This window comes from Ammospiza nelsoni, chromosome 6, assembly GCF_027579445.1.
Source record: "Ammospiza nelsoni isolate bAmmNel1 chromosome 6, bAmmNel1.pri, whole genome shotgun sequence".
Classification (NCBI taxonomy): Eukaryota; Metazoa; Chordata; class Aves; order Passeriformes; family Passerellidae; genus Ammospiza; species Ammospiza nelsoni.
In genome coordinates, this window is record NC_080638.1 from 47000803 (window position 1) to 47015386 (window position 14584).

Here is a 14584-nt window from a genome sequence, read left to right on the forward strand (position 1 = left end):
TCAAAATTCCTAGCTTTTACCACAGATCTAGCCTGAAAACTCCTGATTTGGCAATAAGATAAGTATATTACTAGAGTTTTCTGACATTCGGTTTTGCATGTCTGTACTGCCTTTCAGTACACAAGTGACTTTATTGATTTTGGAGCACACTTAATGAATGGATTAGCTGAGCTAAGCTCACTGTATGGCAGGTGTGAGGCAAGGACTCCACATTTGCCCTGCAGGTGATGGTAGTCCCAGTGGGTCATTCTGATATCCCAAGGTAGTCTTAGCTGGAATCCTTACTGTTCTTTATTCTTGGGCATAAGCCATGCTTTGGGTGAAAAGTCACAGCACCAGTCCTGGAGGAGATTTTTAACAGCTTTGAATGCCAGTAGTAAAGGCATTCATGTGTGTCAAATTTCAAAGTTACTCCTATGAAGAGCAGAATAAGGACAACGTGGGAATTCTGTTTTGCAGTAATATTCACACTGCTTTGCACTTTTCCCACCCTGTTTAGCCATGGGTGTGCAGGTGGAACATGCAGTAAAATGTTAAAGCTTGTATTGTCTTAGGCAAACCCACTTTTCATCTAAGCACCTGAGTGTAAGGAATTTGCTGTTTCAGACACCTACTCACCCTTACCCATACTTCTGTATGTATTGCATTATTGCTTTGTAGGGTTCTCATTCACCCATTGTTTCTCTAGATATTGGTTCAATCAGCCATCACCATTTTACCTGAGCAGTAGGCAAGATGTGAGTTTTTGTAGCCTCCATGGATGTGCACACACAGACATGCTGTATTGGCCCAGAATAAGTAATTATTTATCTCAAACATATGAAATGTCTAATCTGTAGCTAATTTTTAAGTGCTTCCCTGTAATTTTTAAGACAAACACAATTAGAAATAATACTAATTTAGAACACACACAATAACTCAGTATAGAAAGAAAAAGATTCAGTTTTAATTATTTAATGGTACAATATATTTTATCATTCTGTTAAAATGTATATTTTTAATTCAGAGTTGTATAATATAGCATTTGTTAACTTCAGCTAATTTTTTCCCAGTAATTTAAGCAGTCTCATATTGGAAGTATTTAATAGCATATGATGGATAAATCAGCAGCCATAAAAGAAATTGCTCTATATTTTACATATCAACTGTAAGAATTAAAAGAAAGAGGGAATTTCCTGAGCAATGAGAGCAAGGATTTCACATCTGAAAGATTAAATTCCATCTTAAAAGGGGACTAAAATGTTTAAATGCAATGAATGCACTTACTTAAATATTTCCTGGAGAGTAACATGTGTGTAGGGTACAGAGATGAATGCATTTTAAAGGTTGATTAAATGTTCTCAGATTGCTGTAGGTCTCAGCTGTGTAGAAGAATGTACCACACCAATCCCTGAAGTTTTTTACATTTCCATGCATTAAATATAGTAGTGCATGTGCAGTTTGGGGTCTCCCAGAGTATGATATAAATATATTATGAAACCAGAGAAGAAATCCTCAAAGGCCTTTGTGTGTCTCTATCAAACAAATGATTCATACACTTGGATATGTGTTAAGTGAATGAGAAAATTTTCATTTGGTATACAGACTTCGAAAGTGTGTTTGCTTAATTTTTCCCTATTTGGGAATTAAATTATTAATTTTTTCATCAGCCTCACTGTGATTTTTCAACTTTGCAAATTTTGAGTGTTTTGTCCAGTTCTGGGCAAACAAGACATCGAGGTACTGGAGTGTATCCAGACAAGGGCAGCAAGGCTGATGAGGGGTCTGGAGCACAAGTCCTGTGAGGAGTGTGTGAGGGAGCTGGGGGTGCTTAGCCTGGAGAAAAGGAGGCTCAGGGGAAACCTTGTCACTCTCTACAAGTGCCTGAAAGGAGGCTGTAGCCAGGTGATGGTCAGACTCTTCTGCCAGGCAACCAGCAACAGGACAAGAGGACACAGTCTTAAGCCATGCCAGGGGAGATTTAGATTGGACATCAGGAAGAATTTCTACATGGAAATGGTTGTCAAGCATAGGAACGGCCTGCCCAGGAAGGTGGTGGAGTCACCACCTCTGGAAGTGTTTAAGAAACAACTCAATGTGGCACTTGGTGCTGTGATTCAGTTGGTGAGGTGGTGATTGGTCAAAGGTTGGACTCACTCTTGGAGGCTTTTTCCAACCTGAATGATTTTGTGTTTCATCTCTGAAAACTGGCTGCTCATAATCTGCCAAAACTTTGGACTATATTGTGTAAGATTTAGGTGACTGATGGCAAACTCATACACAGAAAATTTACCTGTCTTTGGGCTACTTTATCTGATGACATAGATACCTGACTCAACTTTCTGCACTGCAGGGGAGGTCTGGGACTGCAGACCAGTGTGGACTGATAAAAATACCCCGCTCTGATCTGACAGTAGCCCTCTCAGAGCTGGCCTTCATTTTTTCTTAAGAAAAATTTGCTTGTCCTGCTGCCCTGTATTTCTGTATTTAGGAAATTCAATGTTGTAAGTGTGGATTTTTTTACCAATAAACACAGGGGTTTTTGTGAAGTACTGGATGAGAGTACAGTCAAAGGAGTCCTAGTTGTAAAAAACTGATAGAAAGCTTATAACTTTTTGAGCAAGATGCTCTGTTAGCAATCCTGATCTTGGAAGTCTTGTATGCTGGTGTTTGTTGTGAGGTAAGAAAATTTCAAGAAAGTTAAGGCACAGCTTCAGCTACCAGTATGCTCTACTAATAATTTTTCTTTTAAGAATAGACATAAATTTTGTAACTACTGTGAGTTGGAAGTGGAATGTATCTCAATAGCCTGACTTTACTGAGCAATTGAAAATCACTACAGTGTTTTCAACTCACTTAGGGAAACAAAGAATATTTCAGTTTGGATCTGACCAACTTTGTCTCTTCCCGAAGTTGCTGACCAGCAAAGAAGAGAGAAACTGAAAAAGAAGATAGCCAGGTGTAGAGAGAAGTTAAGTGTGTGTGAAGCTGGCTCTCCATCCCATCCAAGAGACAGAGGAAAGGCTCAGCCATCCTCTTCTAGAAAGGTATGTATTTTAATTCTGTTTAGTGGATACTATCATGTACTTGCCTCCCATAGTAACAGCTGATCACTGCTGTGTAGCAGTGAGGGCTGGCATCTTTCAAGCAGCAGAAAGTAGACAAGGATCTTCCTGGCATATGCCCAACGCTGAATGCATGTCTTGACCTTCTGACAAAGATGTCAGGTATCTGGATGAAGAGTGCTTGCAGTAAATACAAGGTCTAATTGCCCATGAATTCTCTTGCTTTCACTTCACCTGAAATTCCTGTCCTCTGTCACTCCAGAGCTTTGTACTATTTCCTAAGGCAGAGTTCTGTTACCTTTGCCCTTCCAAGCAGAAGTATCAGGAATCTTCATTTTTTTTCTCAATGAAAAGTCCTAGTTGATAATACATTTTGCTCTAACAGTATATTAAATCATTCAGTTCCATTTCTTGAAAGCAGAAATAATGCTTTCAGGACCAAAATATGCCATTCTGTATGTATATATTCTGCTTATATGCATAGACTCACCTAGTTTGGCTGGCATTTCATGAACCTATATGGTGTATATTTCTAACTAATAAATAAATATGTAAATAGCCCAATAAATTACATTCTTGTTCATCAATGTAAATGAGCAATTGCATCTTGAAATAGAATAATGACTTAACTCTGTGATTCTAACAGCATAAGCTTCATACATTGTTTAAACATCTGTGAAGCTAGAGGACATTTCCAAGTAGTACAGCAAGCACTGTCAGTTTCTTTCTGTGTGACTGATTTTTGCAGCAGGCAGCTTCAGTGTGACCTTATTGCAGTGCAGAGAAATAATGCTTTGAAATTCAATACATGGCTCCTAGTTATGGATGAAAGCACAGGCATGAATAAGAAAAGGGAGGAAATGGGATATTTAAATCTAAATTTTATTTTTATTAATACCATTTTTGTCCTTCCATGTTATTTTTTTGCGAACTTGGGGCAGGCAAAGTTCTTTAAATTCTTTCATTGCAAAACCAAGTAACCTGTCTCTCTTAAATACTGCATGAACTCCCAGCTTTAAAATGAAAGGCTGCACTATAACAAAGTGCAGCTTTTTTCCTTTGTTTTTCAAAATAAGATTTTCTAAAATTCTACCTGAATTGAGCTGGCCATGAGTAAAAGCTCTGATTTGAACAAGACTTGGTATTTCATATCTCCTGTTCAAGTAATCCTATTAATAGGCATTTCTGGCTGCTAATGATTTTTTTAAAATAAATTAATCCATGCCAAAAGTCAGTTGAAGGAAGGCTGCTTCATAGGAGGTTAAATTTTCTCTTTTAATCATTTGAAGTGTGCCTTTGCCTTGACCTTTCAAGATCTCTTTCAGCCTGTTTTTTTGAGATTTTTTTTTCTGAAGAATGAAAGTTGTGGCCATCTGCTTGTGCATATGAAATATAGATTGGGAAACACCATTAACTGATTCTAGTCTCTTGTTAATTTTGTATGCAACACACATGTGGCTGTGTGAAATGCCTACTGAAATGCTTTATATTTAAAAATTTATTACACTCTTATGATACCAGCAATCTGAACATGTCTTGTGCTTAAATTAATTCTGTCATAATGGAAGATGTCAGTGACTAAACAAAGCAGAAGAACCTTCTGAGCATCAAAGAAAGTTGTTTTCATTAGGAATATTCAAATTTCCTTTCAGACTTCATAGTGATAATCACCTCTTGTGCTGCTTCTTTGAATTAATGCACACTCAGTATTACTCCTTCTTGATAACATCACAATATTTGATAAAAGTAGGAACCTACTACATTAAAGAATTGGCAACCACACACATGCACAAAACAAAAGAGTGTACCAGGACCATAGTTTTGAAAAACAGTGATACCAGGATACAAACTGAATATATTTATAGAAGGTCCAATTTGTTTGCATGTTTGTATGAATTTTCTCTAAAGGCAGTTTGTCACTTCCTATAGGAGAGTTTTGCTCTATCCAGACAGCAGAGAGCAGGTGCTCAGCTGACTTAGAGCAATATTTAAATGGCTTTCGCAAGTTAAAAGAATCATACACTCATTTATTGCAAATTTGCAGCTTCTGTATCCTGACAGTGCAGTTCATAAGGCATCTCTTTGAACTCATTTTATAATGGTAGATGAACTATTCTATTGGAAGACCTTTTCATACAAGAACAAGTTAATTTCAAGATTAATCTTACTGTAATTTCAGTGACCCCAGTAAGAACTGCCTTGGACCTTTTATGTGAAAAAGTATTTAGCAACCTTTCTTTTCAAAGTTTGGTTTTTATAAGGCAGCTGATACTTTAGTGGCTTTTGAGCTGGAAAACTAAACTTCTTGTAGAAATTAAAAGTAACTTATAGAGAAATCTGGATTCTTTCTCTGTGTTACTACTTTTGCCCATCAGATGACGGCAGGATGCTTTGATCTCTTTTTACTGAATTTTCTTTTCCACAGAGTCCATGAAAATTCAGAGGTCCTCTCTCTACAACCTTGTTGCAAAATACTGCTCAGTTTACCCCAGTTTTGTGACTAATAAAATTGAGGCATAGATACATACTTTATGAAACTTTTTTAAAGAGTTGCTGAAATGTATCATTGAGTAGATTTGTATCTTTCAAAACAGATTGTACTTGGTTGAATTAACAGAATATAAATATATATTGATAAGCAAGATACAAGTCAAGATTTTTTACTCCAAATTACATTAGTTATAGTTCTTGATAGTTCTAACAGCTAAAGTTCATTTACTATACTGGAATTTCTTTAAAATTTTATTTGAAGAATAGAACTAATAATATATTTTAATAAGCTTCCTATTTGTAGGCATGTTTTTTGTCTTTTTTTTTGTTTCCTACTTAAACATCTGATGTTTTTAATAGAAAACAGAGCAGAAAGTGAGCACACTTGCTTATGTTTTTTTTGCAACACAGGATAATTTTCTGAAAAAGAGACAAATTGCAGACAAACAGCATTCTCTGACACTCCTTAAAATCTTTTGAAGTGACATTGTTCCTTGTTCATGATATTGTTTCTTTGTCTACTTGGAGTGTACTTCTCCCTGTTTTGAGTGGTAAAGTTTTGCCTCAGGATAAAGGCTTTGAAAGTCATTCTTTTCTCAGTATTTAGATGAGTACATCTCACAGCTGGCACAGATGCAGCTTTGAGTTGCAATTCTCTCTAGTCATGAGTTAGTTACTTGGTCTGTTCTACTTATGAAATATTTGAGGAGAAGAAGATAACTGCCCTAAGCTTCCTCATACATAAGGAAATTAGGATATTTCCATGTCAACCTTGTGCTTTTGTCTTGTTTTGTATCAACTCAACTGCTTCTGAGGAAGGGAGCATGTAATTTTCATGAGGTGTAGGTAAATAATTGGCTAATATAACTTCATATCTTTTCATAATAATTATTTTGCATAATGCAGGGAAACAGTCCTTATATATGCTCACAAATGCTTCTACAATACAATTTATATTGCAGCTCAATGAACTGCTTTAATCACTGAGAGTAAAGCATTTACAAGAATTAAGCTGTTTAGAATATACACTGAAGGGTGTATGGAATTAGCTTTTATCTATATAGGTGGATGCTGAAACTTTCCAGTCTTATCTGTTTTCTATAGTGCTGAGCTACCACTGCAACCACTTTATATGCAAACAATCACACTGGTAAGCCTCATTATTCTGCTTGCTAACACAGGCATTTGTTTGGCATTGTAACTGCATGTTATCAGTTCAGCATTTAATTATGCTGTAGTAGTAAAATGCAGTTCACTCACATGGGACACCATCAAGAAGAGCTTATTTTGCCTCAGCTAAGTAAAAGAAAACTTCTTTGCATTAGGTATCAGCAACTCTGGATATTTAGGTACTGGAATAGTTGAGATAGATCTTAGTGATGTGAGAGAAAATTACGAAGGAATTATATGGTATGATGGCAGTGTGATCTGTGACTTAATTTTCACAATGAAATACCTGCATTTTTAATATTCTTGTAAATAGCATTTACGGCATGGTACAAAATGTATATTCATAATAATTGACCTTTAATTTAAAATATTGTGTTTGAAAAGAAAAAGAATGAAATAGTGTAGATTTTAAGCAATAAAAGTAGCAGAATTATGAGAAACTGGAGCATTTATACAGTAAGAGTCTATTGCTAAGAATTTCTAAAAACACCTTTTTTAGGGTTGAATGTTAGAATAGAAAATATGGGTTAATATACTACACTATATCTTACTGGTATACTAGTAATATATTACTATCTTACACTATCTATTTGTGGGTTACAATGTCATGAATTTTCAATAAATGCATAAAGATTTCCAGTTTTAGTCATTGGGGTTTTTTCTCTCCATGCTCACCCCAGTAGGAGACTCCAGAAGTCTCAGGACAAGTATTGATTATCTTGCAGAATCTCCACATGCACTTTATTTTGCAGTTGTTTTTGTGAAAAAATCACACATCCAGCCTTCAATCCAAATCTTAATCAGCTGATTATTTTCAAAAAGTGTTCTTGAGGATTTTCTCAAGGTTTATATTGTGCTCAGGCAAAACAGCCCTATTGGAAATGTACTGGATCTGTATTTCAGTCTTACTCCCTCAAAGCAGTTTCCATGTAGCTTAATTGTGAGATCAGGATAGGCTACTTGGTGAATCTGTGAATCTTCTCAACCGGCATTGTGGTTGTATGTCATAAATAAATGTCACAGCACATGTACAGCTCATATCATACTGCATCCACCCTTTCTCAGGCTTCCCATGGGGCACATGTTCCTTCAGTAACTTCAGTAATGTAATTCTTCTGCTTAATAGTTTTTACTTGGCTGACAGAAGTATAATAGAGATGAATGAAACACATCTGGAAATCATCTTCCTTTTCTTCCTTTTGTCACTGCAGAGGTTATGGTCTGTACTGGTGTCTCCTTGCCTTCCTGTTCCTTGTTAGGTGGTGGAGGTACATGAACAAGTTAATTTCTGTGTTAGCCTATCTGAACTAAACTTCAAGTTTGTTAAAAACCTCAGGTGGCTTAGAAATTTTATTTTCATCTTTGGAAACACCTCTACTTGTATACATTCTCTTAACATCTTACAACAATTTATTGCTGATGATGTGGACCTATATGAACTGCCCTAGTGTTAGGAAAGTATGATAGTAATTTTAGAAAATTAGCTGTAGGCTTTGAATTGGGTTTTCTCAGATTTTATAATTCAATTGTTGTTTTGCCTTGCTGATTGCATGGCACAGCAGTGAGATTTTCCAGAATAACACTATCCTCAGCTTGTCTCCCTCACTGTTGCACTGTAAGCCCTGTCTCTGGGAGCTGTGGTGCTAGATAGTTAGAGTACACACAATGGGAGTCATCTCTTCTGCATCACACAGTTGCTGAATTTCATAAATAGTTATATGTGTGGATGCAATAAATTGGTTTATACAAAATTTTGTTTGCTGATAGGCTTCTGGTTTAATCTTCCAGTTCTGCAGCATGCCTGCCCATGGAGATTGTAAAGTGTCTTACATGATTTTCACTGATTGACAGAATATTTGGTGGGTGGCTATATCCTAGGTAGGAAAAGAACATACAACATCTCTTTCCATAAGGTGTTTCAGACACATTGTAAAGCAAAATTACTTGTCCAGGTATTTATGCTTTGATATTGCAAGTTTTTCAAAACTTTATGACTGAAATAAATTTCTCTTTAATTGTTCGTTCTAATTTAACAAAACAAACAAATCACCAAACCAACCAAAAACTCCACCTTAAAATATCACTTGAATTTAGTTGTGTTTCTGTCTTATTTGTCTTTGCCACAGTGTCATAATACAATTCTGGAATGATCTTGAATTTTTCAGCATGGGATAATTATGGGTAATGTCTGCCTTAGCTTGCCCAGGTGGTATGAACAGGGAGGAATATTTTAACTGTTCCAAATTATTTGACTCAGTGGAATGATTTCTTGACTTCTAAAAGTGTATTGATTAAACTCTTGGTTTGATGTAGCCATCAATATTCTGTAACAGACCACCAATGTTTTGCTACTGAAGTAAACCATTTCTTTATTACTCTCTTATTTCCAGTGACTAGGTTTTAAAATCTCTTAGCACTGAGGCTCTCAGATGGTAACTCCCAGTTACCAACTGGGTAGCTCCCAGTAATAGCTGGGAGTACCATCATAAGCAAAGCAGGTAACTTGCAAAGCACTCAAATGTTGTTTTATTTTTTCCAGAGTGCCTTGGAAGCAGAAGATGGTGTCTCAGCCTCTGCTGGGCAGGCACAGTACCTCTCAGGAGCAGCATCTTGTCACGGCGAGGAGTGCGTGGTTCACTCCGGCGCAGGGAAGTGCGCCAGGAAGCGCTCTCGGCACGCAGCCGGGGGCTCGTACTCCTGTGTGTGCGTGCCACGGGCCGGCCGGCGCTCGGAGCTGCCCCGCAGCCACTCCATCGAGAGCTTTGTCAGCATTGCTGGCTGTTCCCAGAGCTGCCATGGAAACCACGGCCAGGCCGGCGGCGGGGACCTTCTAGAGCGGCACTCGGAATGCTTCACCAAGAGCCGGAAGCCTTTCACTCCACGCACATTAATATCGGATGCTAAACCTTTCCTGTCAGACTACAGGTTTTACACTCCTGCTCAAAGGAGGAGGAGATGTCACCACCACCACAGATCATACCTTGTGGAAGCTCAAACACAGACTGATATGACCAGGTACAGAGAGTGAAGTTTTATTTTGAAGCTCTGGAATTTAGATGTTATCATAACATCTTCATAAAGGCGAGATATATACTCATTACATTTGTATAGAACCAGAATAATTATACTGATGTCTTACTAGAACTTACAACTAGAATAATTATTCTAGATACACCTTAGCAAAAGCCAGAAAAGAATGTGATTTTCTTTTTCATTGGTGTATTTTCCTCTCTTCTTTCTGGAGCAACTGTTTTAATTTATACAGATTGGATACAAAGTGCCACTAAATTCAAACTGTGGAATCTCACATTTGCTGAGAATAATCATTCCCTCTCTCTTCCCTGTGCTCTCTGATGTATAGTTCTGTCTTGTAAAGAATTAACCAATATAAGAATGCAAGTAGTTCCCACTATTGTCTCTGTAGTCTCATGCTTTCCAGTCTGTTAATTATTGCATCGTGCAAACATCTTTTTTTAACTCCTGATTGCAGGTCTTCATTGTTTTGTTTTTAATTTAAATACCTTTGTACATACCCTGTATAAAATACTTGAAACAAAATTAGTGTCCTCTTGCATTGAACTTCTTAGCAAGTTGAACAGTTCTGACTTTGTTTATACCAATACTACCGTGTAAAGAGAAATCTTTTCCCTTTTGTGCCCTCCATGCCTGCATGTCCAACTCCAGTTTTGTCATAGAATAAATTAGGAATTTCCTAAGACTGGAATTATGATATCTTTGGCTCTGTATTGCAACTGTGGATTTTCTGTCTTTGGCTTGTCTATTTTCCTGGCGCACTTTTAATTTTAGGATCATCTCCATTCTTAATTCTGAACAATTATTTTGAATATTTCAGTTATGCCCTGCTAATATGCAGCTAAAAACTTATTTTGGATCACCTGTCTGGCAGAAATTTTCTGAACTGTTTGGTACTACATTCTTTTGAGGCCGATGAGACATTTCCACAGTGGCACTGCTATTCTCATCCTACATTTTTTGAAAGTAGTCTACTTGGGAATCTAATGCCTCTCTAAATTTTGTAGCTTTCCACCTGAAGACAAAATGCCTGTGAGAAAAGTTGTGAGTGAAAAGCAGAAGGTTAAATACAAGGTAATGATGCATCTCTCAGTCATCTGGGTACTCTTCCCACCACCATCACTGTGGGGCAATGCACTTCAACACTGCCACAGCAGTGAGCAGCTGATTTAGGTGTTCTTCTCTCTATTGCCATGACATGACTTAGTTCCACGGAGAAGAGAGAATTTCAGAACACTGAGTGGAAACTATAAGAAAAAACACTGAGTCACATGAAGAGATCTCTTTAATTTTTTTTTTTTATTGTTTCTATAAGTGCACTATCAAATATCTGCTAAGGCCATGGATAATTGGTACATGACTTTCCAGCAAAAGGTGTCCTATTTGTCTGTTTACCCAGAGTTTCTCGGAAAAGATATGGAATTTCTAGGGCTGCTTAATCACAGAGAGTTGTTAGATTAATTTTAATGGTGAAATTTGCTGTATATTTGCACTGATAATAAAGATTTTTGTTTCTGTGTTGTAGGCTGAAGATAAAAGATATACTTTGGATGAGCCTGAGAGAGGAGTAGATGATTTTCAACTCTCCATCCCAAGGTGCCTGATTTACAGCAGGAGGGAATATTTGAAATGTTCCTTTCTATACAACTGGTTCTTAGGCCATAAGTCTTCACTAGCATTTTTCCTTGTAACTTCTTCTCATAGAACTTTTATTGGGTTTTTTATATCAATAGCCTTTTCCAACTTCAGAATTCATTCTTTTCTTGTGATAAGTTCCACTGGGAAGCCAATTAAGAAAGAGAGCTCTGAAAAATATGAGCATTTTTGTCGGAATTGACTGATGAGACATTAATACAGTTGTTAGTTCTGTGCATCTGAGCTCACAGACTGTTTAGTACTATAGCTAAATACTGCATTGCAGGAGCATTTCCCACATCTTCTTCTGAAAACTTAATACTGGGATAGCTGTAATACAAGAGCAGTGTTGGAAATCAGGCCAGAGCCCAAGGGCTCCGAGCTGATTCTCCTCATTGCTGACCTAAGTGTCATGCATGACTCGCTGATTTGCTCTCTGGCCTTTTCATACAAAGGCGTTTTTATCTGAGGGAAAAAAATGTACTCTGAGCTGAAAAAGCATTCTTACAGATAACAGAGATTGAATAGCATCTGGAGTATCACCAAGGTCTTCTGAGCACTGCATCAATGGAGGTGGTGTAATACTCCTGAACTGTAATCTTTCAGGTTTCAGTGCCAGCAGGGGATTTTGCTCCTGGAGCAGGGTTTAGGGGTGTTATAGTGGGTTTTTGTGAAAGGGAATCATATAATGGCACTCCATGGCTCCAGAAGAAAATTAAATGTAAGGTAGTATAAAAGGGATTTAGAATGTTGTTTTTGTCTTGCCCCCTGATTTTCTGATTAGAGAGACATCATGGTGTCCTCAGAAGTCTTCATCTTCACCAGAGAGAACTGACGATGCTGAGTAAGTATGCTTTCAAACCATTTTTCTTCTCATTTACAACATCAAACTAGAAGGCTTTCCTCAAAACTGATGAACTTGAAAAACAAAATACTTTAAAAATTTTATGTGAATCAAAATACAAAGAAAATTTATTTTATCTTCAGAAGATTGTACAGTGCCTATAGTTTGTTTCCATTTCTTTTTAGGTCTGTAATCTCTGAAGCAAATATTGGCAAATGAAGCACCAAATTGAAAGGCATTCTTACCACATTTCTGCACTGAAATTTGATGAAAATTAGTAGAGCTTTGAGTTATATTCAGAAACACTATAAAGCTTCATCAAGTGGCCTTGGAAATGTCATTTAATTCTTTGTGTTTTAGGACAGCCTTCTATATGTCTAACTTAAGGCTTATAATAAAGATCTCAAATACCATCTGTAGGTAACTTCCTTGACTATAGAGGGAACCAAAAATATAATCTTTAGGCACAATTACAAATTTTATATAATGAAAATAATGCAAGATATATTCAATTTTTTATTTTCTGTTTATTAAGACTGGAGAATGACTCAGTAGAGTTTGATTGGATGCTTTGGGAGACTTAGAAAGATGCTGTGAAAGAGAAACTGAAATATTTTCTTTTGGGGTTTTCTTTCCTGTTGTCTTTCAAGCAGAACTCCAGACGTTTTTACTGTCCAATTTAGAGTAATTGGCATCAGCAACTCTTTTAGAGGTACTAAAATACAGATAAGAGGTGAAAGTCACATCTCACTCTAAGATTTTATCCATCAAGGAAATATGTTGAAATGAGTGGATGCTGCAAATAAGCAGTTAAATCCTTTGCGGCTTCCATTTAGGACCAGCAATTTTCAGAGAAAATTCTCCAGAAGCTCCTTTGGAAGCCTATACCCAGAGCATCAAACTGCAATTGTTCACTTTTTTCCCAGTTAGCTCCCCTTTCTTGAGTGCAGTGCAGGTTCTGAACTCTTGCCAAGATTCACTGATTCCCTCGCTTGAGATCTCTCTGCTAATTTATTCTCCAGCAGAAAGTTAGCATAAAGGCAAAGCACTATGACCACCTTTCTAACAGTCTCATACTTTGCAGTTTTTTATTATCCAGATTCAGCAAAAGGTTTAGCTTGTTGTGATAGCCTTACCTTTTATGAAACTTAACTGCTGATGTAAGAACTATAAAATCTTCTTAATGACCTTTCCAGTGAAGGTGATTAAACCTACTAAAATATGTCATATGTGTTTCTATAGTAGAGCATTTAACATTGGGGTTTCTATTCTCCCTGCAGAGAAGAGGAGCTTTTGTATTTAACTTTCATTGAAGAAGTAACAAATGAAATTCTTCGATTTGGCATATTTTCTAACAGGTAGGTTACAATTGTTTTCAATTTTGCAATGCTATGTCAGAAATCCATGGACTCCATAAGTAAGGGAAGTAGTGATTAGTAATAATGTCTTTATACACACATATACACAGTTAGCCCCTGCTTTTGTTTTGTTTCCTCTTCTTTTTTGCTTTATGTAAGAAAGAGGAACTAGGAAATACCTTTGGGTCATCGACTTTGATCTGCTGCTATGTACCATGAGATAAAAGCTTCTGTTAAAAACTGACCTGGAACCGTAGGTGGAAAAATACTAAGAACTCATTTTAGTCTGCAACATCTGTTTTGTTAAATAAACTGAGTTACTAATCTTTTACACAACAGGTCCTTTGTCCCCCTTCTGTCCTTCCAGTTCCAGTATGAATTCAGTCTTCAACATGAGTTACAAGGTTACATTCTCTTGCAGATAAAAGTTAACCAACTGCTAAATCAGAATTTTTTTCAATATGATACTAGTTCTTTCTAATAAAGAACTCTCAATTTATGCAAAAAACCCCATTGCAGTATTTCTATACATACACAGAATATATATACAGAATCTTAACCCATTTTTGAAAATCTGCATTCAAGGCAGTCTAATTTCATATATTCTGATCTTGCTTTGGGTTGATAATGTTCCCAACTGTTTTTGCTATTCTGTGTGCACTTATTTTTTTTTATATGTCAAGGCTATCAATAAGAATACTAAATACACCAAGTAAAAAAATTCATCTTCAAGAAATTTTGAGAGCAGTCTACCTCTGGCTCTTTTACAGTAATTTTTTCTTCCACAATTTTTTAATAATTTCACATGTAAGCTAGATTAAATTCACTTGACTTTCTAGAATTCTGTTCCAGTGACTGTGTACTTTAGTTGTCACAGAACACTTTCTTTACAGAATCTTTTTTCTCATTCAGCCTAAGAAATGGAAGAGAGCTCTCAGGACTGAGTATTTTTCTCTGGATTTTTTTTTTTTTTTTACTGAAGCTGGATTTTATTCCTTCTCTTTATTTAT

General features: G+C 36.6%; 1 protein-coding gene across 4 annotated transcripts in view; it reads left to right on the forward strand.

Moving 5' to 3' along the window:
* Positions 1-14584, forward strand: part of SPATA7 (spermatogenesis associated 7) — a 34318-nt gene that overhangs the window by 16376 nt on the left and 3358 nt on the right. For all 4 annotated transcript variants that reach the window (XM_059474711.1, XM_059474712.1, XM_059474713.1 and 1 more), the window contains 6 exons: positions 2893-3026; positions 9244-9719; positions 10745-10811; positions 11263-11333; positions 12157-12216; positions 13497-13574. In XM_059474711.1, coding sequence (XP_059330694.1) covers positions 2893-3026; positions 9244-9719; positions 10745-10811; positions 11263-11333; positions 12157-12216; positions 13497-13574 — 886 coding nt within the window. The remainder of the gene's footprint in view (positions 1-2892; positions 3027-9243; positions 9720-10744; positions 10812-11262; positions 11334-12156; positions 12217-13496; positions 13575-14584) is intronic.